Below are 26,302 nucleotides of genomic sequence, written 5' to 3' on the forward strand. Positions count from 1 at the left end.
CGCCCCCTTCCCGCGCGCCCCGCCCCGTGACGCCATCGGCAGGCGCCGGCGGTAGAGCGGGTGCACGCGGCATGGCGGCGGCGGCGGCGGCGGCGGCGCGGCGGGGGCGGTGCCTGGCGGCTCTGCTGCGCCCCGGGGCCGGGGCCGGGCCGCGTTCGCCCGCAGGTGAGCTGGGGCGGCCCCGCCGCGCCGTCACCCCGCCGTCACCGGGCGGCCGGGAGCCCCGGCGGGGGTGGGGGGTGCGGGAAGGGGTGGGCCCGGGGCGGGCCCGGGGAGGGAGGGCGGTGGCTGGTTTCCCTTGGCTCGGCCCTGGCCTGCGGCGCCGCCGGCCTTCGCGCTCCTCCGCCCCCCCGGCGCTGTGCCGGTCCCCGGGACCCCGAGCAGATCCCGGGCCCGTGTGCGCCCCGGCAGCCCGCCTTCGCTCTCGGCCGGTTCCGGCCGCGTTCCGTTCCGCGGGGGAGAAGGGCGGGCGGTGAGGTGCCGCCCGTCAGCCCGGGGGAGCCTGGTCCCGGTGGGAGGCGAGTTCAGGGAGCCCGGACAGGGCGGGCGGCACCCTCGGGCTCATCTGCCGCGTAGGCTGTGCGGCATGCCCGGCGGCGTGTCCTGGGTCACAGAGGGCGCGCAGCGTGTTCAGGTCCAGCTCTTGCTCCATACAGGACATACAGCATGTCCAGGTTCAGCCGCTGGCTCGTATAGGGTGCACAGCACGCACAGGTTCACCTGCTGGCTCATATAGGGTGTAGAGCATGCACAGGTCCATCTCTTGCTCCATATAGGGTGTACAGCATGTCCAGGTTCAGCTGCTGGCTCATATAGGGTGTACAGCATGTCCAGGTTCAGCTGCTGGCTCATATAGGGTGTACAGCATGTTTAGTTTCATCTGTTGGCTCATATAGGGTGTACAGCATGCACAGGTTCAGCTGCTGGCTCATTTAGGGCATATAGCACGTTCAGTTTCATCTGTTGGCTCATACAGGGTGTATAGCATGCACAGGTTCATCTCTTTCCCCTATAGGATGTATATAGCACGTCCAGCTCAGCTGGGTACTGGGACAGGAGCAGAAGCAGCCGCGTTTCTGTCCTCTGGCCCGTTTCTGTCCTCTGGCCGTTGCAGTACTTGACAACCTGACGGACGAGCCTGACGGGTTTGTGTTTCCCAGGGGTGAGCTCAAGGTTTCACCTAAGAGACAAGACTGGCAAGATTGAGGGCCGAGAAAATCCAAACTCTGCGGTCTTGACTACAGGATGTATTGTGTTACCGAGGCCGCAGTGCGCAGGTCTGGAAACGTGAGTTGTCGTTAACGGAGGCGTGGTGAGAAGCTTCCGGCATGTCTTCTCTCTCCCAGCTGTGAGCAGTCCGTGCCGTGCTCAGAATTTCCTTACCTGTCGTCTGGCTCCTTATCGACAGATTTGTAGGTCGTCAGTGCGGTCTGTGGTTTCCCTGTGGGTTACGAAGAGAAAATGTGACAGAGGAAATCGCGTGACAAATAGGGTCGCTGTCGGGGTCAGATTGTGAGATTTATTGTGCCATCGAATGCCACTTTGGGGTTTATGGGCAATTCAGTTCTTCCACCACGGAAATCCCCAGTGGCTTGTTAGCATCCGTGTCCCAGAAAGAGGTCGTGTGCCTCCGTTGGGGTTAGATGGACTCCACAGAGCCAGAGTTTTATTCCTTAACCTGTCATCCACGTTGTTCAGGGGGAAAAAAAAGTGAGCAGAAGCTGTGCGGGGTGGAAATGAAGAGGGAGGAGCAGGGGGTGGCGTCCTGTCGCTTGGATGCAGGCGGAGATCCCCGGCTGCGGGGACAGCCGTCCCCTCCCCTCGGCCGTGCAAAGTTGGCGGCGTTTTCTTTTGGCTCTCGCAATGCTGAAGGCTGAAGTTGGTGCAGAGCTTTTCGGGAGATGTGTTGGCGCGAGTGGATCAGTCAGGGACTCTCTCCTCCCTAGATCCGTATGGGATTTGGTGCCCAGCTAGAGAAACCTTTCTTTTAATGAGATCTGAGCTGGAAGCACCTTATTGCTAGCGCTCTTCTTTGCAAGAGCATCCTCAGGCTGGCGACTGCGCGGCAATCAAGCTATTATGGTAATTTCTGCTGACCTAAATTCTCCTCTTTGTTTTGAGCCGCGTACTGCTTTGTGCTCCATTTCCCACCCTAAATGTCGAACTGGCGTTTGGCTTGGCTCGATGCTCACTGTGGTCCTTTTCCCAGAAGGGGCTGTGTTTCCTGGGGGGGTTGGTTGGGTTCGGGAATCACTGAGGCATCCTGGTGCCTGGATTGAAGGAGCCCCTGAGACCGAGGGTCCTTCTCTTTCCTGTGGCGCGTTCCCCGTCTGCAGGGCTGCTCCGTGCTCAGGATTCCCAGAGAGCTGGAAGCTGGCGAGTAACGTGGGTATCTGCCATCTTTCACAGTGCAGGTGGGGCAATGATGCAAATAGGAAGGTATGTGGACTGCGATAAAGCTCAAGCGTTTGATTAACTCGATATAAAAAAGACCTCATTTGCCCCAGCGCATCGCAGTGCTCAACCGGGGCAAAAGCCATTCCTTCCTTGTCTCTTGGTCTTAGGAATTTGTTTCTCGGGCTCATTCGGTGTGTCACGTTACCCCGTTAACTCAGCGGTTACTTTCTCAATAGCTTTTCTGTGCTGATAATTGTGGGTTTATATCCAGAATTGCCGGGAGCCTTTTCCCTGCTGGGCAGGCAAGGGCTCCGCAAGAACCAAATGGTCTGAAGATGCTGCAGCTTGCAGTTAACGAGCCTTGTCTCTACCTGGCACAGGACGGGCTGTTAATTAAGACCAAGCATTACACAAATCCAAAAATAACTTCTGAATTGATTGGTGGCGATTTATTGTTGTGCTTTAAAGGCAGGGAGATGAAAAAATACATAAAAAATTATAAATAGTTGTAGTTTCTAGAGTCGGGTAGTGTTTATGGGCTGGGGGGTGACCTGTTTGTTGGCTCCAGGTCAAGCAGCCTTGAGGTTAGCACGGAGCTGCTGCTGGTCTGCTGCTCTTTTGCATCCTGGAATCAGGGATGGAGCGACATTTCCCTCTTTTATTTCTGCCGGTTGGGAAATGTGTGTGTGTGCGCGCGTACGTACAAGTGCAGATTTTTCAGAGCGTCCAACACCATCTAGCGTAAGATGAGCTTAAAATATCTAAACCCTGTATAAATACATAAATAAAATCTGTAAACCCTGACTCAGGCCCTTCCTCTCCGAAGCTCGACAGCCTGGATGGCCACACGGCGAGTTCTCCGCTGCTTTCCACTTCAGTCACCCGGGCTGTTTTCTTTGTTGCTATCTCGGATGAGCCCAACAAAGCAGTCAAATGAAAGATAAAGAACACGTCCTGCGATAATGCGGCAGAACTGTTTGTGACGCAGAGAGCGAACAGTTATGTGTGTAGGAGGTGTTCAGATGCATTAAGAACTATTTGTGGGCTCTTTGAGGGCAGAGTGACTGGGGAGTAATTCAAGCTTCTGGCTGGAGAAGTGCATCTTGATTCAAAGCTTTCTGTGAGGAGGAGGAGGAGGAAGAATGAGGACTTGACAGCCTCCTCGAGCAGCTCTGGGGGATGAGGTGCAGGACCCAGAAGCACTGTTAAGGCTCAGGGGTTCACGTCTACCTGATCTGGAGCGAGTGAGAGCCCAGCCTGATGGGCTGGAGCAGCAAGACCTGTTCTCGATGACCATTCTGGCTGTAGTACCTGCTCAGGTGGGCAGGAAGTTTGCAGAGCACTTCGGAAGGGAGCCTGACACCTCCCAAGGTGAGCTGGAGGATGACGAAGGATGTTGGTGACAGGGCTGGGATGCCGAGTTCAGTCGAGGGCTGTGACGAGGAGGAGGAGGAAGGTTCAGGAGGGAGCTGGGCTCTCCCAGCGTGTCGGCTGGCCTGGAGGGCAGGGCTGTGGATGGCCAAAGCAGCTCTTTCCAGGGAGGTCACAGGTGCACTGTAGGGACTCTCACCGTGCCGGTGGTTCTCAGTTCAGTCTTTGGGTGGTTTTGTACTCATTCGTTTAAAAATAGGACACCTTGAAAATGTGCCTCTTGCAGGCCTGGGGCATAGGGTTTGTCTCCTTTCCTTGCCTGATGAAACAGCTTGCAAGCACAGAGTGAGTCGCAAGAAAAGCCTGCGCTTGTCGCTGCTTCCAACCACTTCCGTTGCTTATCCGGATTCTGCCCCCTCTGTCCAGGCCATCCTGGTCACTCCTCTGCCTCCCAAAACGGCCCCATCCGTTTACGTTCCTTGTAGGGCTGGGGGTGGCCAAGTCACCACCTGCCCCAGCACAGCGGCATCTTCAGACCGTAGAGTCGTGGAATCATTTCGGTTGGAAAAGACCTTTAAGACAATCGAGTCTGACTGTATCCACACCCTCTGGGCTCTTACTCTGGCACAGACCATTCTCGCTACGATTCAGAAATCACACCAAGTAACTGGCTTTGGACGGAGCTCTGTAGTGCTGTAAATGGGCATTTTGTGGCCAGGTTTGGCTTTGGTTTATCCCCCAACAGAGAGAAGGCTGTTCGGTTCACCTGGGCACAGTGGAAGGAGAAGAACTGGGAATCCCAGTCCGTTTTGGGACTTGCCTCTCCTTTTCCTTGCTGATCCCTTTGCTGGCTCGTGGCTTTGCTGCTGCATGTGCTGCTTATCCCAGAGCTGTGCTCTGTTAACTGCGCTCAGACAGTCGAGGGCCAAATATTTATTGCCATAAAGTAACTGCTCAGCTGGCTGATAGGGAGTTGTTCTTAGATATGGGAGTGAGCTTGTAGTAAAGGACCTGGTTTCTGTCAGCAGGAGGAAATAGATTTCGGTGTCTAGAGGCCCGTCTGATGGGAAGTGTTGGTACAGCATCCGGGGAAGCTGCGTGTGCAGCACAGGCATCTGGAGGCGCAAGCTGCCTTACTCGCGCCGGGGTTTTATGTTTTCACTGGCAGCAATGTGGGAGTTGAAGCGTTCCCTGTTGTCTTCAGCTTGGCCGGGTAACAGCAACGAAAGCTGCAAACTGCCTCTTCCTCACCGGTTAACTTGTTGTGAAAGTTACTAATTGTCATCTTCTGGCTAGAATTTTAGTTTAGAAGAGATGCTCCAAAGTAGCAACTTATCCTTCTTATGCAGTGAAGGCAACACCAGAAGGAAATGGTGGGTGTTGGATTGCAAGGGAACTTCAGTCTGGTTTGGACAGTGTAACTCCCCATGGAATTGCCTAAATGGGACCTTTAATGAGTGCTCCTGTTGCTGCAGATGCTTGTGATTTATACTGAAATATCTTGAATTGTGTCTTCTAGCAAAAGGAGCAGCATGTCTCCAAAGACAAATCATCTGTCGTTGGAGCCTCCGCTACAACATTCCTGCCACCAGCGTTTCTGCTGTCCGGACGTACAGCACGCAGACAGCAGAGAACAAGGAAGAAGAGCCCCTGCATACCATCATCAGCAACACGGAGAACGTGAAAGGTGGGCACAAACACAGATGTCTTGTGGGATCACTCTTGGGGTGCAGGCAGAGCCAGGACAATGTCTGGGTGCAGCTGTGCCCTGACCATGAGGTTGAGCCCTCTGCAGTAGTGTTTCTGCTGCTGGAAGAGGTGCAGGTCTTGGTCACCGCATTGTAGCTGGCTGCAGTTTGAATCTGAATTGCACCATCACCTCCCCGAAACAGGAGCGTGTAAATCAGAACGACCTTTGCTGAGAAAGGAGGCCATCGAGACTGCAGGAAGAAGTTGCATCTGTAGACTCAGCCAGGCAACTGACGGTCTTGCATATGTGTAGAGGCTCCACAGGCACTAGAATTTGCCTAAAAAGAGACTTTTTGTCCCAGAAGCAAATTGTGCTTGCCGAGGTCATTGCTGTGGATTGTGGAGGTCTAATCGTGGTGTCAACCTTTTAGGTAGAATGAATTGCTTTGTACATCTCCAGGGAGAGGTGCTTTAAAGCAGAGTCACATGAGTTATTCAAGCACAGAAATAGCATCTTAACTCCGTGCTCCCATGGTTTTTCTGGCAGGTACTTTTGAGACTGCCAGGCTCTGAAGCTTGCGGTGGGGTTGATGCACTGCTCCTGCTGCTGTCCACACCCCAGCTTCGCTCCTGTCACTGGGGAACGTAGGTCCTCACCAGAGGCAGGGGTGATGTGTGACCCATGGCTTTCCCCATGTTGCTTCAGAGTTCTCCAATGCCTCTAGCAGGAGAAATACTATTTTTAAAAGGCCAAGGATGGTCTTTCGGCTGAAATGTTTTGTAGTGTTATTCTTTCTGAGGAAAATTCTCTTTCTGGGCACAGCTACCTACCTGCGTGGCTGGATGTACGTACACGCTCCCTTGCCTGCTCCACAGAGCCCTTTGAGAATCTGCCTTTTTCTGCTTAAGGCTCCGAGCATTGTTTGGGCATGAGAAATGCTACCTGGCTGGAGAAGCTCTTGGAGCAGAGCATATGCAGATGGTTCCCATGAAAATCAAGTCAAGGAAGAGTATGGAAGGTGGGCTATAAACCACAGGAGTCACTTGAGAGAGCAGTTGGGGGTTGCATGGAGCCACGCAGTAGCAGCAAGGGGAACCACCGTTCACTTCTCATTTACTGATTGCTCTGCAGTCCAGACATGGTGACCAACGTGCAGGTCCTGCAGGCTTTGACTGCCTTGAGGTTTACATGCAAGGAGTTGAGGTGCAGAGGCCCAGTGTCTGCTTGGTAAAGCGTGCCGCCTCAGAGGGCTGTGTAAACAGCGCCTTTGTTGTCATCTTGTTGGAGGCCACAGCTACCTGTGTCCCATCCTGCTTCGGGCTTTCGCTCCCGGGAAGCTGAAGCACGTGGTAAGACCGCAGTTTTGCCTTCCTTCCCAAGAGGACCCTGGTGAAGCACCTTAAAGGTGTGTTTGTGATTTTATTCTAGGTGCAGCCTCTAAACATGAGTTTCAGGCTGAAACGAAGAAACTGCTGGACATTGTTGCCCGTTCCTTGTACTCTGAGAAGGAGGTGAGGCACCCACTACTTGCTGGTAGATTTTCTGTTGGCAAAGCCCTGTCTCTGTCAAGGGCTACGTCCAGAACAGTTGAGCTGGGAGAATACCTGCTCAGTTTCCCAACAAGTCCTGTGTTGGTCACATGTCATGCTTCCTTGAATGAAGTTATCTTAAGATGCCTTGAAAATGTGTTTTCAAAACAATGTCTAAGTGTGGCCAGGTGACTCTGTGAGCTTCAGAGCCTCTGTGCTTTCGTATGGAGTTCAGACAAACTGTTCTCCTGGCAGATAATGAGGAAACACAGTTCTTTTTCTAATGAGCTGGGAATTAGCCTGTGAGTAGGCGATGAGTTCCCACATCTCTGGGAGTCCCAGGCTGCAGTGTCAGGTTGTGTCTCATCCCCAGGTATTTATCCGGGAGCTGATCTCCAACGGCAGCGATGCGCTGGAGAAACTGCGTCATCGGCTGATGGCAGAAGGGAAGGACTTACCAGAGATGGAGATCCATCTGCAGACAGACAGCGGAAAGGGAACCATCACGATCCAGGTACCTCCCTTTGGTAACAGGAGAGAGTTATTCCCTGCTGCTCTCATCCCCAGCCTTTGTCCGTGAAGGATTGGTGGAAGCTGAGTGGTAGTGCAGTGCCATGGATTCCTAAGCCTGCCTGACGAAGCGTTCTGTCCTCAGCTGAACTCTGGTTCAGGAGGCTGTAACCTCAGGATTTGATGAGAAACCGCCAATTTATCTGCTCCCCGCTTGTCCCCATAGGAAAATTTGCTGCTCCCTCCCTGTTAGGAACTACCAGTAGCTTTTCTTCCGGTTCCTTTTCTGGTGCACTTCTTAGGTTGTGTGCGCATTTCTCACTAGCAGAAAAGTTGGGAATCTGGCTTCATCCTGACCTTTGGGAAGGAATTCTGTCACCTCCTTAAGTCTGAGGTGTAACATGGTAGCTTGCAGACCTTCCCTCTCACCTCAGCCGCTGAGAGATGCTGGGGTGGTGAGAAGAACCTCCCATTTTTGGTTGTCTGCCTCTCCTCCTGCTCCAGAACAGGCCAAGTCCAGCTGATGCTGAGGCTCTGCCTTAACATACACGTGGGCCTATAGATTGCAGCAGTCCCATAGCACTTGTCTGTCCTCTTCTCTGCGGCTCTGGTTTTGATTGTTCTTGACAAAACGCTTAGCAGGAGCGGGGCGATCGGTGTAAGCTTGCTGACCTGTGGGACTCAGTGTGGTGAGGGAAGGTGGAGCTGGTCCTTCTCTCCGTACTTTGCTGTTGTTGGTGGCTGTTGTCCAGGGTGGAAGGCTGAGGCTGAGTTTTGGTCTTTCTTGGCAAAGTTTTTAATGCAAAGGCGGCAAACTGGTAACTTTCCTCGTGGAGCAGTGTCAGCTGTGAGAGTGTAGCTGTGGACTGTTCTCAGGAGGGCAGAGGATGAGGCAGACAGGAGCGTGCGAGTGAAGGCTGCCCAGAGCAGCTTCAGGGCAGATGTGGCACAAAGCACACAATCTGGTATTTTTCACGTGGGACAAAAGCGCTTGCTGTTGGAGGCTGCTCAGTTATTTTATACTTGGGTTTCTCTGCAGAACAAGCAGCTGCGGTTGCCATGGGGAAGTTAGTGATCGTCAGTGGGCAACACGATCATCAACCCAAAGATTCTCAAACTGCCTTCGCTATTCCTATGGCACCTGACTACTGCATTTGTCTGACTGCTGTACAACACCGATTCTTTAATGAGCTCTCATTTAGCCCCAAGTAGGGTGTCGGTCCTGTCTTTCCCTCTTGAGATCATAGCGGACAACGTAGCTTCTGAACCCATCAAGATATTCTTACAACTCGTGCCCTGTAACTGTGGAAGCTGTCCCCTTCTTTGGCAGTTTGGTTAAGAGACCTGTTTGCCTGCCTTACGGATAGGGTACATTTGACGTCATACCCAATTAGATGTGTTAGGGATTTGTCTTTTTATAGCCCCCTACCTGGCTGCCTGTGCATCTCTAATGCGACTAAATGAGTTTTAACTAGGAAGCTTTTAACTGCAGCAATACTGCGCTCTGAGAAGGGAGAGAGAACAGCGCGACTCCAATCTCTTTTAATAGGTTTGCCTTCTCAGTACCGCCTAAAGCTCCTTACCTCCAGCGGAGGGTTTATTTATAACCTCGTGAAGAAACATACCGCATATAACGATTACTTTGAACAAGCCTCGTTCAGAACGTTTCCCTACCTTTCAGGAATGCAAAGGGACAAAAAAAAAACAAAAAAAAGGATTGAGGCAGAGATGCACCTGCCCCTCAGTCTCCATTTTGTTTTCTGCACTCACAAAGACCCACCAAAACAGAAGCAGCAGGTCCCTCGTGTGTTGTCTGTGGCAATGGTCACCCCCGGTTTTTTAGAAAGGTCCCGTTGTCTCTCTGACCCCTAGGTCCTTCTCCTCAGACCTTCGTGCTGCTCCTGGCCCCTGGATCTGCTGGATCTCTCCCCTCCCCTTCCAAGGCCTGTAGCATCTTTTTGTGTCTCACCAGTTCAGTGAGGGCAGGTCTGGAAGGTGTGATGCCCTCTTACAGGCGGGTTCTAGCTCCACTGAAGGAGTCACTCTGTTAAGTGACTGCAGTTCTGCTTACTTCTCTGCCAGGACTGAATTTCAGTCGTAAGCATAGCAAGATTCAGAAGTTTAATATAATGTCCTCATTCAGGGATGTCCTACCTAAGCATTGCCAAGTGCTGTATCTGCTAAGAGGGAAATGTTCGCTGTCTAGTCCACCGGATTGCACCACCTCAGTTCCTTTACCAAAGTCCTCTTGTTTTAGCAAATTCCACAGTTTCCTCCGCCCCTTTGAAAACTGCCTCGTTCTGTTTCTAGGGCAGCTCCATCTGGTAGCAGCCACAGCCTGCAAGGTCAGATCTCTTCAGAAAATCCACTTGAAAATGTTAGGGGGTGTGTTTTCAATGAGGATGGATCCGCAGAGCTCTGCGGTTCTGCATGCTAAGGCTTTACAGACATGGGTTTGGACCCTTTGAGGTGGGAACAGAGAACCCCGTACAGACCCCAAAGCCCTGTGACCACAGAGCTCTCCTTCAACACCTACACAAGGTTCCCCATGGCCGGCGGGTGACAAGCGCTTGGCTGTGGTGCAGCCGGTGTCGCTGACGCGCAGCTCTGCCGTACTGCTGCCTGTGTCTGGTGGTAAACCTGCGTTTGCGTGAGCTCGGTGGCTGGAGCCGTGCTCGTTGCTGGGGCTTAATTTAGGGCTAGGCCAGTGGTAGCAGTTTAGAGGAAATCGTTTGAAATGTTTACAGAGCTAATTGCTGCTGCTGGGTGAGGGAGTGGGACCGCTGCTCTAAGACGGGTAAGCGGCATACTTGCTGCCAGAGCTTGGGCTGTTCAGTTCTCCTTGCTGGGCTTTCTTCTCACTGTTGCAGTCATTCAAAATCAGTGTCTGTGAAGCCACAAAATAACAAGTTTGCTGTGTTTGGGAGGAGTTAAAATGACTGCAAACACCACCCCTCCCTGCAACGGCTCCCTGTATCACTGAGCAGATCTCTCCTGGCTTACCAGTTACAGCCTACGACAAAGACTGATCTGTCCTGAGGCTCTGCCGAGGAACCGAGACGTTTGGGCTTTAGCAGTTCCATGCAGGTGCGCCCGCATGTCCAGCAAAGCTTGGTGCGGGTGGGGAACCGGCCCTCTCCGTGCCGGGTCGTGTCCTGGCAGCCACCCTGTGCTACCGGGCTGCAGCAGAGAGAGGGTTACGTCCTTAGCTGCGTGCAGCACTGCAGCATCCAGCTGCACTTGGGTTTGGGGAAGCAGGGGAGCAGGAGCTGGACAATAATGCAGGTAGAGATGGGAGGGGGGTAAAGCTGTCTCTACTTGGACAAGCCTTAGGTGGAATTAAGCTTGCAGAAACGTGCCACTGATTGTACGGTGGGTTAGAGCTTCCAGTTGTTGCATCATCTTTTAACAAATAAGTTAGGGAACCAGAAATATAAACGCATCTTAAATAACCTGCGGCCTGGGGAAGGAAGTCCAGAATCTTTTCTTTTCTTCATCTTCATGCCAGAATAAGAGCGTGTCACATTTAAAAATGGGGAATTTGAAGCAGATAAAATGAAAGTACTTTTCTGAACACCGGGCATTTGGATCTGGATGAGTGGAGGCTGAGCCTGTAGCAATGCTCAGCGTTGTTGAAAATAATGTTAACACAGGTTATTGGAAGGGAAACCTCAGGCTCCCTGCTCTGGACAGCTTCCATGTACTAGGCCAAGATTCCCTTGTCTCTGCATGCGTCGGTTTTATTGTGCCTTTTCTTCTCTTGGTTGCTGCTGCAGATGCCGTATCGATTCTAAACCAGAACGCTGCTCCAGTGCGGCTGCTGTCCTGCTCTTGTGAATTTTAAGTCTCTTTAAGCAAGGTATTCAAATAACAGGGGGGACACTCGCTAACCGGACGTTGTGGGATTTTATCAGTTGGTGAGAGCAGCGTGTCGTTATTTTATAATGTAATCAGTGTTCTTCTGATGCTCTGTTGAGATTTTGCACTGAAATAAGCATTTCAAGTGTTCGTTTTGCAACAAAGCGAAATGAAAGGCACAGTAGCTCAGACGTGTACCTCTAACTGCAGCCGTGGCGAAGGCAGCAGTTAATGGGTACTTAATGAATTGTTTGGTGTAACAAGACTCTGCAATAACTTAAATTGGACTCGGGTAATAAGCAAAGATGTTACATTACCTAGGTTCTTGTTTACCAACTAAACTAAGCAATTTGTTGATTTAAACTGGATTTGTTGCCTGTAATTACTTGCAGTTTGTTTTTGCTTTACCAAGAAATATGATATGAACACAAGAGCTGCGCGCTGCCTGATTTGATGAGACAGATAGTGAGGCCGAAGGTGTTCATTTACTCCACTGCCAAGGAAAAGAGAGGTCCTCAGGGCTGCGGAGCAAACACCGAGCATTTCATGGTGGGAGCCCTGAGGTACTGCATGCCCGGCGGTTATCCAGCCGTCATTACACAGAACGGTCTCCATTTGCAAACGTCCAGCACCCACACGACAAAGGTTAGAACAAAGTGCAGAGAAAGCACAAAGGTCCCGAACAATTCGACAGCAGGCTTTGTATCTGGGAGGTCTCCACACACAAAAAACATTGCTAAAAATCAGTGTTCGGCTGCTGTCTCTTCAGGGGAAACGTCAGTTTAGACATGTAGTTCAACAAGTGTGGCCGTAGTGCTCTTCGTAGACCCTCGGAAGATGGGGTGAAGGTCTGTAGCCTGTTGTGTTGTCTTGCAGAGGGACAGGGCTGTAGAGGGGATGGTTCAGGGGGAGGCTGTTTACTCTGCACCCTAAGAAGTCCCAGAAGGGAAATTCAACCAGATGAGGAGATTGTTGTTCTGCTGAGCAACAGAAGGGCTTCTGTAATCGACCTTTGAAGTGTCAGTGCACTGAACTCTGTTTCATGGTATACAGCGGTTGGTTTCTCCAAGCTGCAGAGTAGCGTTTGGCGCTTTGAACTCTGAACACAACCCTCGCATCTTGTAATTTGTGAAGCCCCACGTAAAATTTGCTTTGTGTTTTTACGAATAACTCTGCTGTGGCTGTTTTCAGCTTTGTAAAACTTTTCGTGCAGACTGAAGGGAGTGCTTGAAACTGTCTGCAGGGAAAGGCAAGTCGTAATGTTGATGGTCGAGCAACGGCAGCCCTTGCATTTATGCTGGCCGATATGGGTAGAAATCGTCTGCAGAGCGTTGTGCAATGACACGGTGGTTCCTGGCAAAGACGCCTGGAGGCCGAGCAGCAGCCTGTGCAGCGCAGAGCGATGCGAGAAGGGCAGTGGGTTTCACGGAGCTAGGGCTGCCAGCACTTGCGTTGGCCCAGCCTGAGCGGGCTGTTGGTGGGCAGGTTCATTTTCACTGAAGAGGGCCTGCTCTGCAGAAGCTCGGCTCCCGTCTCTCCACCACCACTTCATTCCCGTTCCCCGGAGCAGCACCATCTGGTGAAGGGAGCCGAGAAGCGCAGTGCGAAGGCCGGCCGCAGGAAACACGTACGCTGCAAGAGTGGTTTGAATCTTGATGGCGTTTTTGTCGTAATCCGCCCAGGTGTTTTTCTGCAGTAGGAAATGTCTGCTTTGCCGGGATCTTTGGCCGGCCACCTAAAAGGACGCTTTTCGCTTTCCCTATCGGCTCAGCGCTGCTGGGGGAGCAGAGCGTTTTGAGCCGTGCTCTCTTTGTTCATTGCGATTCACCCTCATCAAACTAGTCTCCAGAAATTGTCATTAAGCATTTTGCAATAAGTTTGGCAGGGAATTTGGAATTCGATAACCAAATAAATTCATGGGGTAGGCTTATTTTATTTTTTTTTTTTAACATACTGGAATTTGGGAATGACATGCTGTGCTATAAATAGGAGTGGATCAGAGGAGTTAAGAGTTCTGTTCAGAGTCTGGCATGAACCAAACCTGAACCAGATGCTGAAAACTTTTCTTTCTGGCTTCTTCTCCCTGGGGGAAGGGACTGTGTCAGATTCCTGAGATTTTGCCATACCCTGTTTGTTTTTGCTGGCTTTTCATCTCCCACTGTTGAGATCTTACTGGGCATCCTCCCTCTTCTCAGCCAAGACGACTGACTGGCCTTACCATATTTAATCAAGGGGAAGGTGTTGCTGTGCCGTGACTTGTGGGTATGCAGAAAAATGTCTTACCCACATGGCATCTCACTCAGTAACCTCACAAGCTGACCACGGTTTGATCCTTCAGCAGAGTTAAACACTAGATTAAAAAATATCTGCTGACATTAAGTTACTTGGCTAGTAAATAAGCCCACCAAATGCCCCACACGGGTGGTAGAGGCGTGCTGTGCCAGCAGTCCCTCTGGCATCCCACCTCCAAGCCATCTAGCAGCAGCCAGTTCCGCTCTAGCTCGTTTTGCTGACTGCTGCACGCTGAATCCCACCCCTGCGTTAACAACACTGGGAGCGCGTCAGCCCGCTTCTGGATATGCAGGCTGCTGTCAGCCGCGTAACTGTGCTCGCAGGTCCTGGGTAGAGCTGGACTCGCATGAACGAGAATCACCTTTCACTTGGCTAATTTTCACACTGCTGCCGCCTTACGAGGTGGCTCAGAGAAGCTGTAAGAGTGGCTTCTCAGGATGTTTCTGTCGGGTAGAGAAGCTGCTGGGATTTGGGAGGGGGAATGGGGCTTGGTTTTCAGAAGTGGCATCCTGGAGGGTGTTGGCCTGCGCTTTGCTTCTGTGGAAGATGCGTGTGGAGCAAGTCTGAAAATACATTGGACTACAACGGGAAAGATTTCTGTTGGGGTCCTGTGTGAGAGGGTGGCCGTTTCTAGCTGGGGTTTGCTCTTATCCATGTTGGTTTGGGGTTGTGCAAATGCGTTGTGGCAAGAAACAAGGTTGCGGCCTGGTCTGAGGCTCGCTGCAGCCTTTTCTGGATGGTGCTGCTGCAGGGTCTGCTGCCCGAGAGGTGCGTGCTAGCAGCAGGGAGATGTTTAGCTGCACGCAGCAGTACAAATCTGCCTTTAACTCGGGACGACAACAAGCCATTTGCCTTCGAAGCCTGGACAGAGCGCGGTGAGCTGTGGCCGGTGCGCTGTACTTCCAGCCGGGGTTAGCCTGTTCCCATGGGCACCGCAGTACTCAGCTCTCGGGGACCTGGACAGTGACAGCTTCACACTCAAGTCTTGTGGAGCATCATGTGAGGGGGAGAGGAGGAAGGAAAAGACAAAGTAGATGGAGATCAGCAAACGTGGTGCTTGTAGACAAGGGTCTGCATTACCCGAGAGTTAAGGGATTCACTGTTCTGCCACTGATTCCTGGTACGAGGGCATCGGTTCTCCGTCTGCGGATTGGAAATAGGCTGCTTCTCTCTGCCCCGCTTTGGACATGTTGAGCAATGGGAACTGTCTCTGCCTCACCTGGCACAGTGAAGCTGCGACTGGGTTGAGATCTCTTTCCAGCACTGTCATCCGCTGCATTTTGAGACAGGCGTAGAAACCAGCCTGTCTTGGCATGGTTTTGTTTTCTCTCAATAAAAGGCTTGAGTCTCTGAACTTTTGGGTGGTTTATAGCCCCCAGGCAGCTGCTGCTGTCCCTTGGAGCTGTGTCCCTTTTGCGTCCACCATCCTGACCACGTGCAGGTGGAGCCGCAGCAGGGTGTCTGCTGTTGCATTTACTGCTCGGCTGGCTGGGAGAGAGTGGGAGTCAGAGGTAGAAGTTGCTCGGGTGCTGGTTGCTAAAGCAATGCTTCTCTGCTGATATTTCAGCTACAACTGCTGTTTCTTTTCAGGACACGGGTATTGGAATGACCCAGGAGGAGCTGGTTTCTAACCTCGGTACCATTGCTCGATCAGGCTCAAAGGTAACGTGGGATGAGGCACCCCTTCTCCCCCCTTAGAAAAGTCTTCTCCAGTTACAGTCACTTTTGTTCTCCCATTAATTTCTCATTCCGTTTCATCCCTTGGCCCCCAGCCCAGCTGTGAAATTACGCCCCTCTTGGAAGGTGAAACCTACCTGTGGAGTCTTCCAGCTCTTAATGGTCTCTGCTGTGTGCTGTGGGAGGCCCGCGGTGCCCAAGCGGCGCTAGTGGGCCCTGTGTGTGATGCTGCTGCTGCACCTGGCTGCCCTTGCTCCCAAAAGCACACGCCTTCCTCCCCAAACCATCGTTGGGAGGGGCACACGCACGCTCAACATTCACCCGGTGTCCGGGAGGGCAGAACCTGTGTCCTCATGCTGGCAAATTGTTATGTATATGTACCTGATTTTTTTTTTAATTTTTTTTTTTCATCTCTGAGGTCACCATTTTAAGGTTTCGTGCTCCTGATTGACTGAGCCCTCGCTTGTTTTCCTTTCCTGCTAGCAGCAGTGGGTGTTGCCCTAAGCAATGCTCCCCTTTTCCAGGGGTGCAGTCCCCATGGGAGACACCCTTTCCCTCAGGCACCCACCTCCAAGCACTGACACAGAGGTATGGGATGGGGGTACTGGACTGCCAGGCCTGTGGTACCTGGCGTAGGGCTGCGTCGGTGCGTGGAGGAGCCCAGCTGGAGAGGGGGTTGCAGCCTCCCAGTGGTACCTGAAGTCACTGTGCACTGGTTTATCTCACCTTTGTTCCTCCAGGCTTTTCTAGATGCTCTGCAGAGCCAAGCTGAAGCCAGTAGCAAAATCATCGGCCAGTTTGGAGTAGGTTTCTACTCAGCTTTCATGGTGGCTGATAAAGTGGAGGTATTTTCGCAGTCTGCAGAGCCGGGGAGCCCAGGCTACCACTGGTCTTCAGACGGGTAAGGCTGCAGAATGGGATGAAAATGTGTGGGGGCTGTGTCCAGACGGGGCATGGACCGAAAGCTGGGGCTGGTGTGGTCTTTCACGACCAGGCTTACTGGTTTAGATCCTGCTCAGATTATACATGGTAAGAAAGTGTGGCCAAATTTGCCAGGGTGCAAACCACAGGGACAAACTTGGTTTGTCAGAGTAGGCGTGTTGTGGACAAAGAACTGCTTCTCCTGCTCCTTCCCTGCTGGCAGGCAATCATCTTAGCAGTGCCCCAGACTGGGCAGACAAACGTAATCTCTTTGGTCTAGTCGTTCCCTGGGTTTTCGCTCGAGGGCACCCGCAGGAGGCAGGGCTCTGCAGTGCTGTGGCTCTGTAGGCACGTGTCTCCTGTGGGTTGGATCGGTGCGCTCATCCTTTGCTTTTTGCTTGAAGTTGCAAGTCTGTGATGGCTGTTGCACCATGTTGAAATGGGAGCTCCTGGGGGTGAAAAGCTCTGCATCCCCCTTAAAATCTCCTAGCAATAAAGCATTCAGTAAGTTATTTAAATTCTTGAAAAAAGCATCTTGTAACTGAGACATCAGACTGTCTTGGGCTGCAGTCAAGCTGCAATCTGTGCTGCTGTACACTTTGAAAGCTTGCTCGTCTGTCATCGCTGCTGCTGCCTCTCCCCTGGGTCAGCGCTGTCACCAGTGGTTGATCCCCATATGGCGTTCATTTAGCGGTAAGGTAGGAATGGTCATCCAGAACGGGCTGTCTTCAGCAGAGCACAGCTGCTTTTTGTCATAACCAGTTACTGCATACTCCAGTGAAGATGTGAATGAGGGCCCGCAAACGAGTCAGAGGTGTCAAGGGAGACAGCAGGAGCCTGGGTGTTGCAGGCGCTGTAGGAAATGTAGGAGAGGAGTTGAAGGCTAGGCTCAAACAGCCTGAAGTTTGTTTGTAGTTTGGTTCCTTTTCGGTGAGGCTGCTGGTGTCTTTGCAGAGAAGTGTGCCCCTGGGGGGAGGACAGCCACGTGTTTTTGGGGCGCTTCTCAGAGACCATTCAGATATTCAAGATTTTCTGCCTTTTCCTCTTGGCACTGAAGTGTTGTGTGTGCTCTTAGTTTAATATGATATTTTTGAGTCCCATCATGGATGTATATGAGGCACAAGCTGACATGGGTCCGTTTCTAATCCTAGTTCAGGAATGTTTGAGATTGCCGAAGCATCGGGTGTCAGAACTGGGACTAAGATTATTATACATCTCAAAGAAGACTGCAAGGAGTTTGCGAATGAAGACCGAGTCAAGGGTGAGTGGAGGAGGGAAATGCTGTTACCTGTGGAGGGGATGTGTGAAGTCTGTTGCTGCCCCTTGAGTGGGAGGTGAATTTACAGCGGTTTTTCTCTCCTGTAAAACCTTTCACCTGCTGGTAGTGATGAAATTCTTTTCACAAATGTGAGTCCTCTGTGTCTTGTTTCCATTCCAGAGGTGGTGACAAAATACAGCAACTTCATCAGCTTCCCACTGTACCTCAATGGGAGAAGAATTAACACGTTACAGGTGAGCAGGAGGGCCACAGGCAGGTCGCTTGTGGAGAAGAGCCGTTGTAATCCTCCACTGGAGACAGGAAACAGAATAAAGCCACTGCTGTCCCTAGAAATCAAGGGAGGATTGTCCAGGATATCACAGAGCCTGTAGTGATCAGTTAATTAGAACAAAAGGAGACAATCCAGCGGAAGTCATGCCTGGAACTGCTTGTTTGCATTTGTCGGAGAGAATTCTTGCAGTTTAGCACAGCAGTTTTTATTTACAGATAATGTCTGGATTTTCCCTTAATCAGAATGATTATCTCATGCTTTATAATACTTAAGTGTTTAAGCCAGGTGCCATGTTAGTGATGTGGGGATTGCTCACATCACAGGTGTGCTGACACCTCTTGCTGCAGTTCTCTCTGTCCTTCAGCACGAGGTGGCCGGTGCCAGCGCGTGGTTGGTTTTCTTAGTGGCTCAGCTCACAGCTTGAGTTTCTTCACAGCTCTTAGCTGAGCACTGCTTGATGCTGGCGTTTTCTGACCGCTTAAAATTACATAGCAGCCAGATCCATTTTAGTCAGAAGTTCTTGGCCCAATTGCAGGAATCGCCTAGGTGAAATTAATTATCTTTAAAACAAAAATCTATGAATCATTTTCCTCCAGCATCTCCTTTTCTGGTTGGTTAAAGCTTCCTCACCTAAGAGAGCAGATGGGGGGCGGGGAGGTTTGTTTCCTGGAATGTGGCACCGAATGCATAGACTTTTGAGACTGTACTTAAATATTTTATCATGTTAATTTATCTAAGGTTCTGTAATTGGTGTTATTAGTCACTGATACTTATTTGGATTCCTGCATAATAGTGTTTCTGTTCCACAGGCTTTCTAGCTGTTTCCCTCCAATTACAAAACCAGAAATAGATTTAGACAGCTGTTTGCTCTTTCTACCTGACAATCAATAGAACAGACTCCCCAGAGTGGAGTGGTGCTAGAGCAAAGGGCGAAATGCCCTTAATAGAGTCGTGTACTTTTATCTTCTTATCAGAAAGTCTGTTTTCCCTTGGGATACAGCAACAGCTTTATTCTCATTATGCTCCCGTTTCAGGCCATTTTATTATCCAGAATCTTGTTTTTGCATTTTTCTACACATCAACATCAGTTCGCTCTAAACAGAGCCGTAGTGAGTTCCCTGGTGTGGATTTTCCTAGATAAGCTCTTGACTGCTTGCCGTGTAGCTGACAGTGCGGACTTAAAGGCTTCTCCAGTCTAACTGTGATAACCGTAGCTACAAGTAAGCCTCTGGGAAAGCAGCACTGTACCTAACAGCTGCTGTGGAGCACCTTAGTACCCGGTTGAGTCCATATTCCTACCTGCAGCCCCACCCAGGACACTTGTGTGTGCTGGAAAAGTTATGAAGCCACTTGAGGAACAAGGCTTTGAGGCAGAAGAAGCTCTAAGGAGTATGGCAGCATGGCAGGGCTGCCAGAGCCCTCAATCCCTTGGACTGGTAGGTGGAGAGTGGGCTGGATGATACCTCCTGTCACTCATTAGGGCTTGAGTGGCAGTGAATGTAGTGGGCTTCACCTGGCTGGATTTGTCATTGAGTCCCCATGCTTGTTAAATGGGCAGAACCTCCCACGTCTTTGCTAGATGCTAGTCTTTTGCTGAGGTACTGAAAACTTAAATGTGATGTGAGCATGGGCAGAATGCCCCAGAAAGCGTTGGGGGGGTTTAGAGCAGCAGCAGGTGGAAAGCATGGCCGTGGGAAAGGACCTGATCTGGAGCTCATGACTTCAATTCACGCGTGGATGTGTGAAATGGCGCTCCTGAAGCACCTTCTCACCCTGCGGCAGGGGTGGCCAAGTGGTGCGCAGAGCATCTCCTGAACTGCTCCAAAACATCAGCAATCCAGGAGTTGCTTCACAAGCACTCAGGTGACCTTGTGGTGGGATAGTGACCTCCATCAGGGAGGCAGGCTGGTTGCAACAGACCCACTTGAACTTCCACTTTTCTTTTGCTTGCTGGTCAGGCCTTGAGATACTTGACCACTAGTGCCAGTCAGCTGAGCTGTGGTAACTGTCCAGGATGTTCTTGGCTGGTAGCAGGGGTGAGGCAATGGATGTTAGCCAAATTCCTTCTGTTTGGGGCTAAACAAAGCTGCCTTACATATGTTGCAGGGAAGAGCACCTCTATGGGAGGCAACCCGAGATCAGCTGAGGGGCAGTAATTTGTTAGTCCGTGCTAATGTGCCTGAACCATAAAACATCCCGCTGCCCTCGGGCTGTGCAGAGAAGTCTGTCTGTCTTTGAAAAATGGTATTTCCTCGCTCCAGCGCCCTGGAGGGAAAGTGTAACTCTGACAGAAGAGCCCTGTGCTGTGAGGCCACAGGTCTTGAGAGCTGATGGGAACTCATCTCCTTGCTCCTCCACAGGCACTCTGGATGCTGGACCCCAAGGACATCGGCGAGTGGCAGCATGAGGAGTTCTACCGCTTCATAGCGCAGGCTTACGACAAGCCCCGCTACATCCTGCACTACAAGACCGATGCTCCCCTCAACATCCGCAGCATCTTCTACGTGCCTGAGCAAGTACGTTCCCTAGGGAAGAGAGCCACGATTTCAGCTCTCGTTGGGTTCAGAACTGGTAGTGAAGACTACGGTGTGGCCTGGTCAGCTGGTGCAGCGACCCAGATACTGCAGCATAGTGCACAGCCGGGCACCCTGCACAGTGCTGGTGTTACCCTTCTGTCTCTTGTTCCTGCAGAAACCATCCATGTTTGACATCAGCAGGGAACTGGGCTCCAGCGTTGCCCTCTACAGCCGCAAAATTCTCATCCAAACCAAAGCCGCGGACATCCTGCCTAAATGGCTGCGTTTTCTTAGAGGTATGTGCTGGGGCCAGGAATAGCGGGCTGTGGACCATGGCTTCCACAGGGGGTGAGGCGAGGGGCTGCCTTCCTGAGCCCGGCACTTGTGTTTGCCACACTGTTCGAGGGTTGCTCTGTGTTCCAGGTGTTGTGGACAGTGAGGATATACCCCTGAACCTCAGCAGGGAGCTGCTGCAGGAGAGCGCCCTTATCAGGTAAGCAAGAGGTAGATCCTGTGGACTGCTGGGGCTCTTCTGGCTTCTTGCTGGTTGAGGAGGAGACATTGTGGGACAGTTAGAGGGGCTTGGAGGGACCTGGCATGTAAGCTGCAGCATTTCCATCCTTGAGAGTTTCTGTAGTCTGTGAGTTGTTTCTCAGCCATGCTGGTTGCATCTTGAGATGTGGGAGCAGTGTCCTGTGTCATACGATCTGCTGCCGTGTGCCCCTTGTGCCCTAGGCTGCCTTTCGGTATCTCTGATCTACAGCAGTATCAGCGGATTTGCTATTTAAAGTGTCTGGTCTGCACCACCACGTGGTTTGGAAAACAAAACCAAACAGTAAGCCAGCTGTCAGTACTAGGAAGCTGGGCCGTACTTTAGTCTCACGATTATTTATGTGTAGATCTTCAAACAGCACTTTGTGCCCGTTGTCTCCAGACTTCCTTCAAAGCTCTGCTGTGCTCACACACACGTTTGTCAAAAACCGAGTGGCAGCCAGCAGGTTTCCATTTGGTGCTGGGCCCAGTGGAGCTGACTGCCAGCAGGCCAGTCTCCTCTAAGAACCCCTTAGGTCTGGCTTTGGTTTTCCCTTACTTTCTGATGTTCAAGTCCCCTCTCCAACATCTGCCACTGTTGGAACCTGAAGGAAGGATAAGAGTAGGCTCTTACTCCTTAGCATTGGTGCTGTTATCTTGTTAGGTTTGATGGCTAACTTTGTATTCTACAGCTGGTGAAATGCCTCTACCTTCACTATAGTCACCAAATTAACCCTGTCACTTCACAGTGGTTTTTCAGGCCGTCAGAAAGGGTTCCTCCAAGTGTAACCCTTTTATAGCCGCTTCCTTCCCATGTTGAAGGGTAGCTGTGGCACAGATGCCCCCTGCACAGTTGGTTACGTACTGCAGCATCACTGAGTCACTGGAGTTACTGAAGACTTGACCTTCAGCAGTACAGTTGTACCACAGCCCTAGCTATCTCCCCAGCTCAAGACCTGCTCTTGACTGAGATACAAAGAACAAATGTAGAGCCATGAGGGAAAGGAGACAGAGTTTCTTCTTTGTCCTCCTGTTTGCAAACACACCACTAAAACACTGCACAGGGAGAGAGATGCTAACCTAAAATCTCTTGTCTTGGTCTAGCAGCTGTCTTTAAAAAGGCTTGTTCCTGCTGCAGGAAGCTCCGAGATGTTTTGCAGAAGAGGTTGATCAAGTTTTTCATTGACCAGAGCAAGAAGGACCCTGAGAAATATGCCAAATTCTTTGAGGACTATGGGGTGTTCATGAGAGAGGGGATTGTCACGATAGCAGAGCAGGATGTCAAGGTAAAAGGCTCCTACTAATGGGCCGAAGGGGACTGCCACTTCCCTGTGAATCTTACATGCCCGTAACTTGTGTTCCTGGCTCTGACAAGACCTCTGTGTTCTCTAGTGCCCTAACTCTCACTCTTTGTGACTGCTTCCCGCTTAGTTTCAGACACTGCAGAGTCTCTGTACCCACACTATGTTGTCAGCCCTCCCTGATGCAATATGAACTACAACAGGCAATAAAGCAGGGCTTTCTCCCTTCTGTTGTCCTCTGCCTGGATTCCCATTTCCAGGAGAACTTGACCTACATCCTGTCTAGGTCACTCTTCTGCCTCCTTAATATCTGGAGCAGGAAAGGAGGGATTCAGAGGGAGGGATCCCCTGAGCCTTTTTGCAGGGCTGCAAACAGGCTTGCACGCTACAAAGAGATGTCTCGGGGCTGGGAGCGGTCAGGTAGGGCTGTAGTCTCAGAGGAGCACATTTCTTCCAGGAGGACATAGCAAAGTTGCTGCGTTATGAATCATCCGCCCTGCCTGCAGGCCAGCTGACCAGCCTGACCGACTATGCCTCCCGCATGAAGGCAGGGAGCAGAAACATCTACTACCTGTGTGCACCCAACCGGCACCTGGCCGAGCACTCCCCGTACTTTGAGGCCATGAAGAAAAAGGACATGGAGGTGGGTGAACAGTGTGCCGTGGCCAGGGGAACACCCTGAGCTACTACATCAGTAGTAGCTACTACAAGGTGGCCCTTTCAGAACTAGAGTCGGTGCTGGGTCTCACTTTCCATGGGGCAGCAGAACTTGTTCTGCTGCAGACCTGCTGAACGTGGTAACAAAGCCCTCCAAAGGTTTGCTTTCATTTGGGGCCCTGAGCGATAGCACTGTGGGGTTGAACCTGCTAGTTTCCCTTGTGATGTTCTCGCCATTTGGTGCGGAGTTGCTTTGGGGAGGAGGAAGTGCTCTTGCATCCCATACAACGTGGTGGTGTCCCTTTTTTGGCACAGGTCCTGTTCTGCTATGAGCAGTTTGATGAGCTGACTCTCTTGCACCTTCGGGAGTTTGACAAGAAGAAGCTGATCTCGGTGGAGACAGATATTGTTGTTGATCACTATAAGGAAGAAAAGTTTGAGGAGAGTCACCCAGGTACTGTGAGGCTCCCCTGGCCACCCTGTGCCAGCCAGTGAGGGTACACCTCCTCCTGCGCTCTTGCAGCGTGTGAGCAAGAGCGCTCCCTTCCATCCTGCCATTTTCACGCTTTGAGGCAACTTGCAGTTTTTGCAGATCCCTTTTATATGTGGAGTTTCCATGATTTGGGTTTTAACTACACGTACGCACCCGGTGCCCTGACAGAGGCAGGCAGGAACTGGCAGGGCACGAGCCTGCCCTCTCTGGGTTTGGCACGGTCTGGGCCGAGGGCATGTACGTAGGTGTGTGCCTTCCCATTTCCACAAGAGCGCAGGTAAAAGTGTGAAACGGACTGAGCTCAGGAGTAAAGCTCACTGTCCATGGCATGCTATAGATGCACGCTCAGATGTGCCCTCTTTCCCCTGCCAGCTGCAGAACGTCTGACGGAGAAGGAGGCCGAGGATCTGATGGCCTGGATGAGGAATGCCTTAGGCTCTCGAGTCACTGGTGTTAAGGTAGGTGTTCTGTGCCTGCGTAACTGAGTACAGGAGATCTGTGGAGATCATAATCTAGGGAAAAAAGATGGTGGTTGATTGGGGATCTGCCGCCACAGATTTTTCTTTAGACCCCGAGAAAAATCATTCTACTCTGTGGCTCCTTGCTGTAAATGGTATGAATGCTGGCATTTGTCATTTGGATGGTCAGCACGGCAGCGGAAGAACCGCATTGTAATGCGTAATGAGCAAAGCCCATTTTACTAGTTCGTGCTCAGGTTACCTGAAGAACAGGCTGGTGACTGTCTTGCCTGTGGACTAGAAAGGCTTATTGACGAGGAGTGCTTTGAGTGCAGCGGTGAGCTACTGCCTGTGGACCAGTGGGCCCATTTGGGCCCCCAGCTTCCCTGCTGCTTTCGGCATCTCCTCTGGGGTGGGGATGAATCGTGCAGGGGCTTGGTGTGAACCTGTGCTGAGGAGACCTCGAGTCCTTGAACATCCCCCACCTCTATCCCACGTGCATTTTCCATCTCAGCACTGATTGCTGGTTTTGCCACAGGTGACTACACGGCTGAACACCCACCCCGCCATGATCACTGTGCTCGAGATGGGGGCTGCCCGCCACTTTCTTCGCATGCAGCAGTTGGCCAAGACCCAAGAGGAACGTGCCCAGCTCCTGCAGCCCACCCTGGAGATCAACACGGGGTAAGGGGAATCAATACCAGTGCTGGGCCTGGGGCACTGCGCTCTTGCTGGGGCGGAGGCAGACAAGAGGCAGTGTAAGGCTCCCAAGTAGCAGAGCCCTCCCCGTAACGTGCAGTGTGTGCCACGGTGCCTGGGTCTGTGAGGCTGCACGGCACAGTTGGCATGAGCCACCCACACACCCTGAGGGCGATGGGGGTTACAGGGACAAGATGGGAGAGAGCAGAGAAGCCCCCAGAAAATGAGCAAGGAAGTTGAAGCTATTTTGACCTTTAGGTAGAACCTTTTCTGTCCCATCTTAGCTTAGCTGCTCATTCTGGAAATGAATTTCTCATTGTGTCCAAAAATACCAAGTCTCAGTGTTGATCTCTCTCACTTTTACAGGCATGCTCTAATTAAGAAGCTTAACGAGCTGAAGGACAGTCAGCCTGATCTGGCCCAGCTGTTGCTTGATCAGGTGAGAGCCAGGCCTTCTCCAGAAGCGGCACCATCCTCCCCAGAGCCAGCTTGCAGACTGTGTCTGGCAGGGAGCGGGGTGAAGCCCTCGTAGCGGGCAGGAATCACATCCTTCTGTGGTCCCCGCTCGGGGCGCTTCTGGTAGTTGTGGTCCATGTGTTCTCCTACCAGATGGCCTAGAAGACATGCTTGGTCTCAGCACGCAAGTCCTGGAGAGTGACATTCACTTCCTCCCCAGCTCTCACCCAGCTCGCTTTGCTCCTTATTTAATGCTTTCTTCTCTTTTTTCAGATTTATGAGAATGCCATGATAGCAGCAGGACTGAATGAGGATCCCAGACCAATGGTGAACCGGCTGAACGAACTCCTCACCAAAATCCTGGAGAAAAACTGAGCCCCCAAAGACTGAAGGATGAACTCTGTGCCGATAGCTCTTTCCTCAAGCGCAGTCTCTCTGTCAGCTATTGTAGCATTTGCTTGCAGGCACTGTGCAGCGAGAGGTTCACGTGGCAGAGGGCCAGGGAGAATGCAGGGGACTTCCAGCCCTTGCTGCACACGGAGGAGCCAGTTGTAATTATTAGATCATGTGTCACCAACCTGTGTTCAAAGTGCAGTGTTCTTAGTGGGAACAAAATTCAGAGATTGTGCTGAAACAATATGCCCAAATTTCTGACGCAAGCCTGAAGAGCCTCATTTCATACTGTTTCTAGAAATGGCCTTTCCCAAAACAGGTGTTGGCAGCAAGATTCCCAGTTAGGTGTGTGAATACACGCCCCATCCATCGAATCCCTGTGCACCGTTGTGCTCCGAACAAGCACTGACAGAATTAATTAATTCGTTAAGAAACCTCCACCTCTGACCAGGCAGGAGGAGTTTGCTGGCATGGAGATAGATCGCTGCCGTTAGCAGACGCAGATACTGTTGGTGGAACATGTCAGTGCAATCCCATGGCAGAAAAGGTCACTGAGCTGCTGGATAATTGAGTTCATCCTGGTCTTGCTGTGGAGACAGAGAAGTAACTGGGAAACAGCTTTCCAGTGTGTGGCTTTCTGGAGAGTCTCCAGGGTTTTTGCCTTTTCTGTGGCATAAACTGCATGTCGAGCTGGTCTGTATTTATGATAAATAAACTCCTCTTCTTTTCCAGACCTCTCCACTCTTCTCTCGTCCCCTTACTGTGTCGATCTTTGTGTCTTCCAGCTGGTGATTTGTTAGCGGTTCTCTCTTCAGATGCTGCTTGATTCTTCAGGGCATCAAGCACTGGACGGTGGTGGGAAGAGAGGGCTGTGAAAAGAGTAGAGAATAGCAGAGAGTGTGGAGGGAAAGCAGGAGAATCTGTACCTACAAACCCTGTTAGCCTTGTCTTTGAAAATGGGAGTTCAGTCATTTGAATCCTTTCTAAGGAGCAACGACCATTC

The 26,302-nt window shown here is 51.5% G+C and overlaps 1 protein-coding gene across 1 annotated transcript; it reads left to right on the forward strand.

Moving 5' to 3' along the window:
- On the forward strand, positions 1-26,032 carry TRAP1 (TNF receptor associated protein 1). The gene is made up of 18 exons (XM_075767167.1): positions 1-165; positions 5,288-5,455; positions 6,887-6,969; positions 7,361-7,501; positions 15,238-15,309; positions 16,065-16,225; positions 17,397-17,506; positions 17,684-17,757; positions 20,156-20,311; positions 20,487-20,607; positions 20,735-20,804; positions 21,981-22,128; positions 22,601-22,786; positions 23,116-23,254; positions 23,666-23,751; positions 24,290-24,435; positions 24,817-24,889; positions 25,180-26,032. The coding sequence occupies exons 1-18, from the start codon at positions 72-74 to the stop codon at positions 25,279-25,281; spliced, it is 2,130 nt and encodes a 709-aa protein (XP_075623282.1). The 5' UTR covers positions 1-71; the 3' UTR covers positions 25,282-26,032.
- The last annotated feature ends 270 nt before the right edge of the window (positions 26,033-26,302 follow it).

This window comes from Balearica regulorum, chromosome 15, assembly GCF_011004875.1.
Source record: "Balearica regulorum gibbericeps isolate bBalReg1 chromosome 15, bBalReg1.pri, whole genome shotgun sequence".
In the NCBI taxonomy this organism is placed as follows: domain Eukaryota; kingdom Metazoa; phylum Chordata; class Aves; order Gruiformes; family Gruidae; genus Balearica; species Balearica regulorum.

Excerpts from the sequence above, each read along its gene's own strand:
- TRAP1 (XM_075767167.1), top strand. The coding sequence starts at position 72 with ATGGCGGCGGCGGCGGCGGCGGCGGCGCGGCGGGGGCGGTGCCTGGCG. Across the intron at positions 17,758-20,155 it reads GAAGAATTAACACGTTACAG|GCACTCTGGATGCTGGACCC; the intron begins GTGAGCAGGAGG and ends GCTCCTCCACAG. Across the intron at positions 23,752-24,289 it reads CTCGAGTCACTGGTGTTAAG|GTGACTACACGGCTGAACAC; the intron begins GTAGGTGTTCTG and ends GTTTTGCCACAG.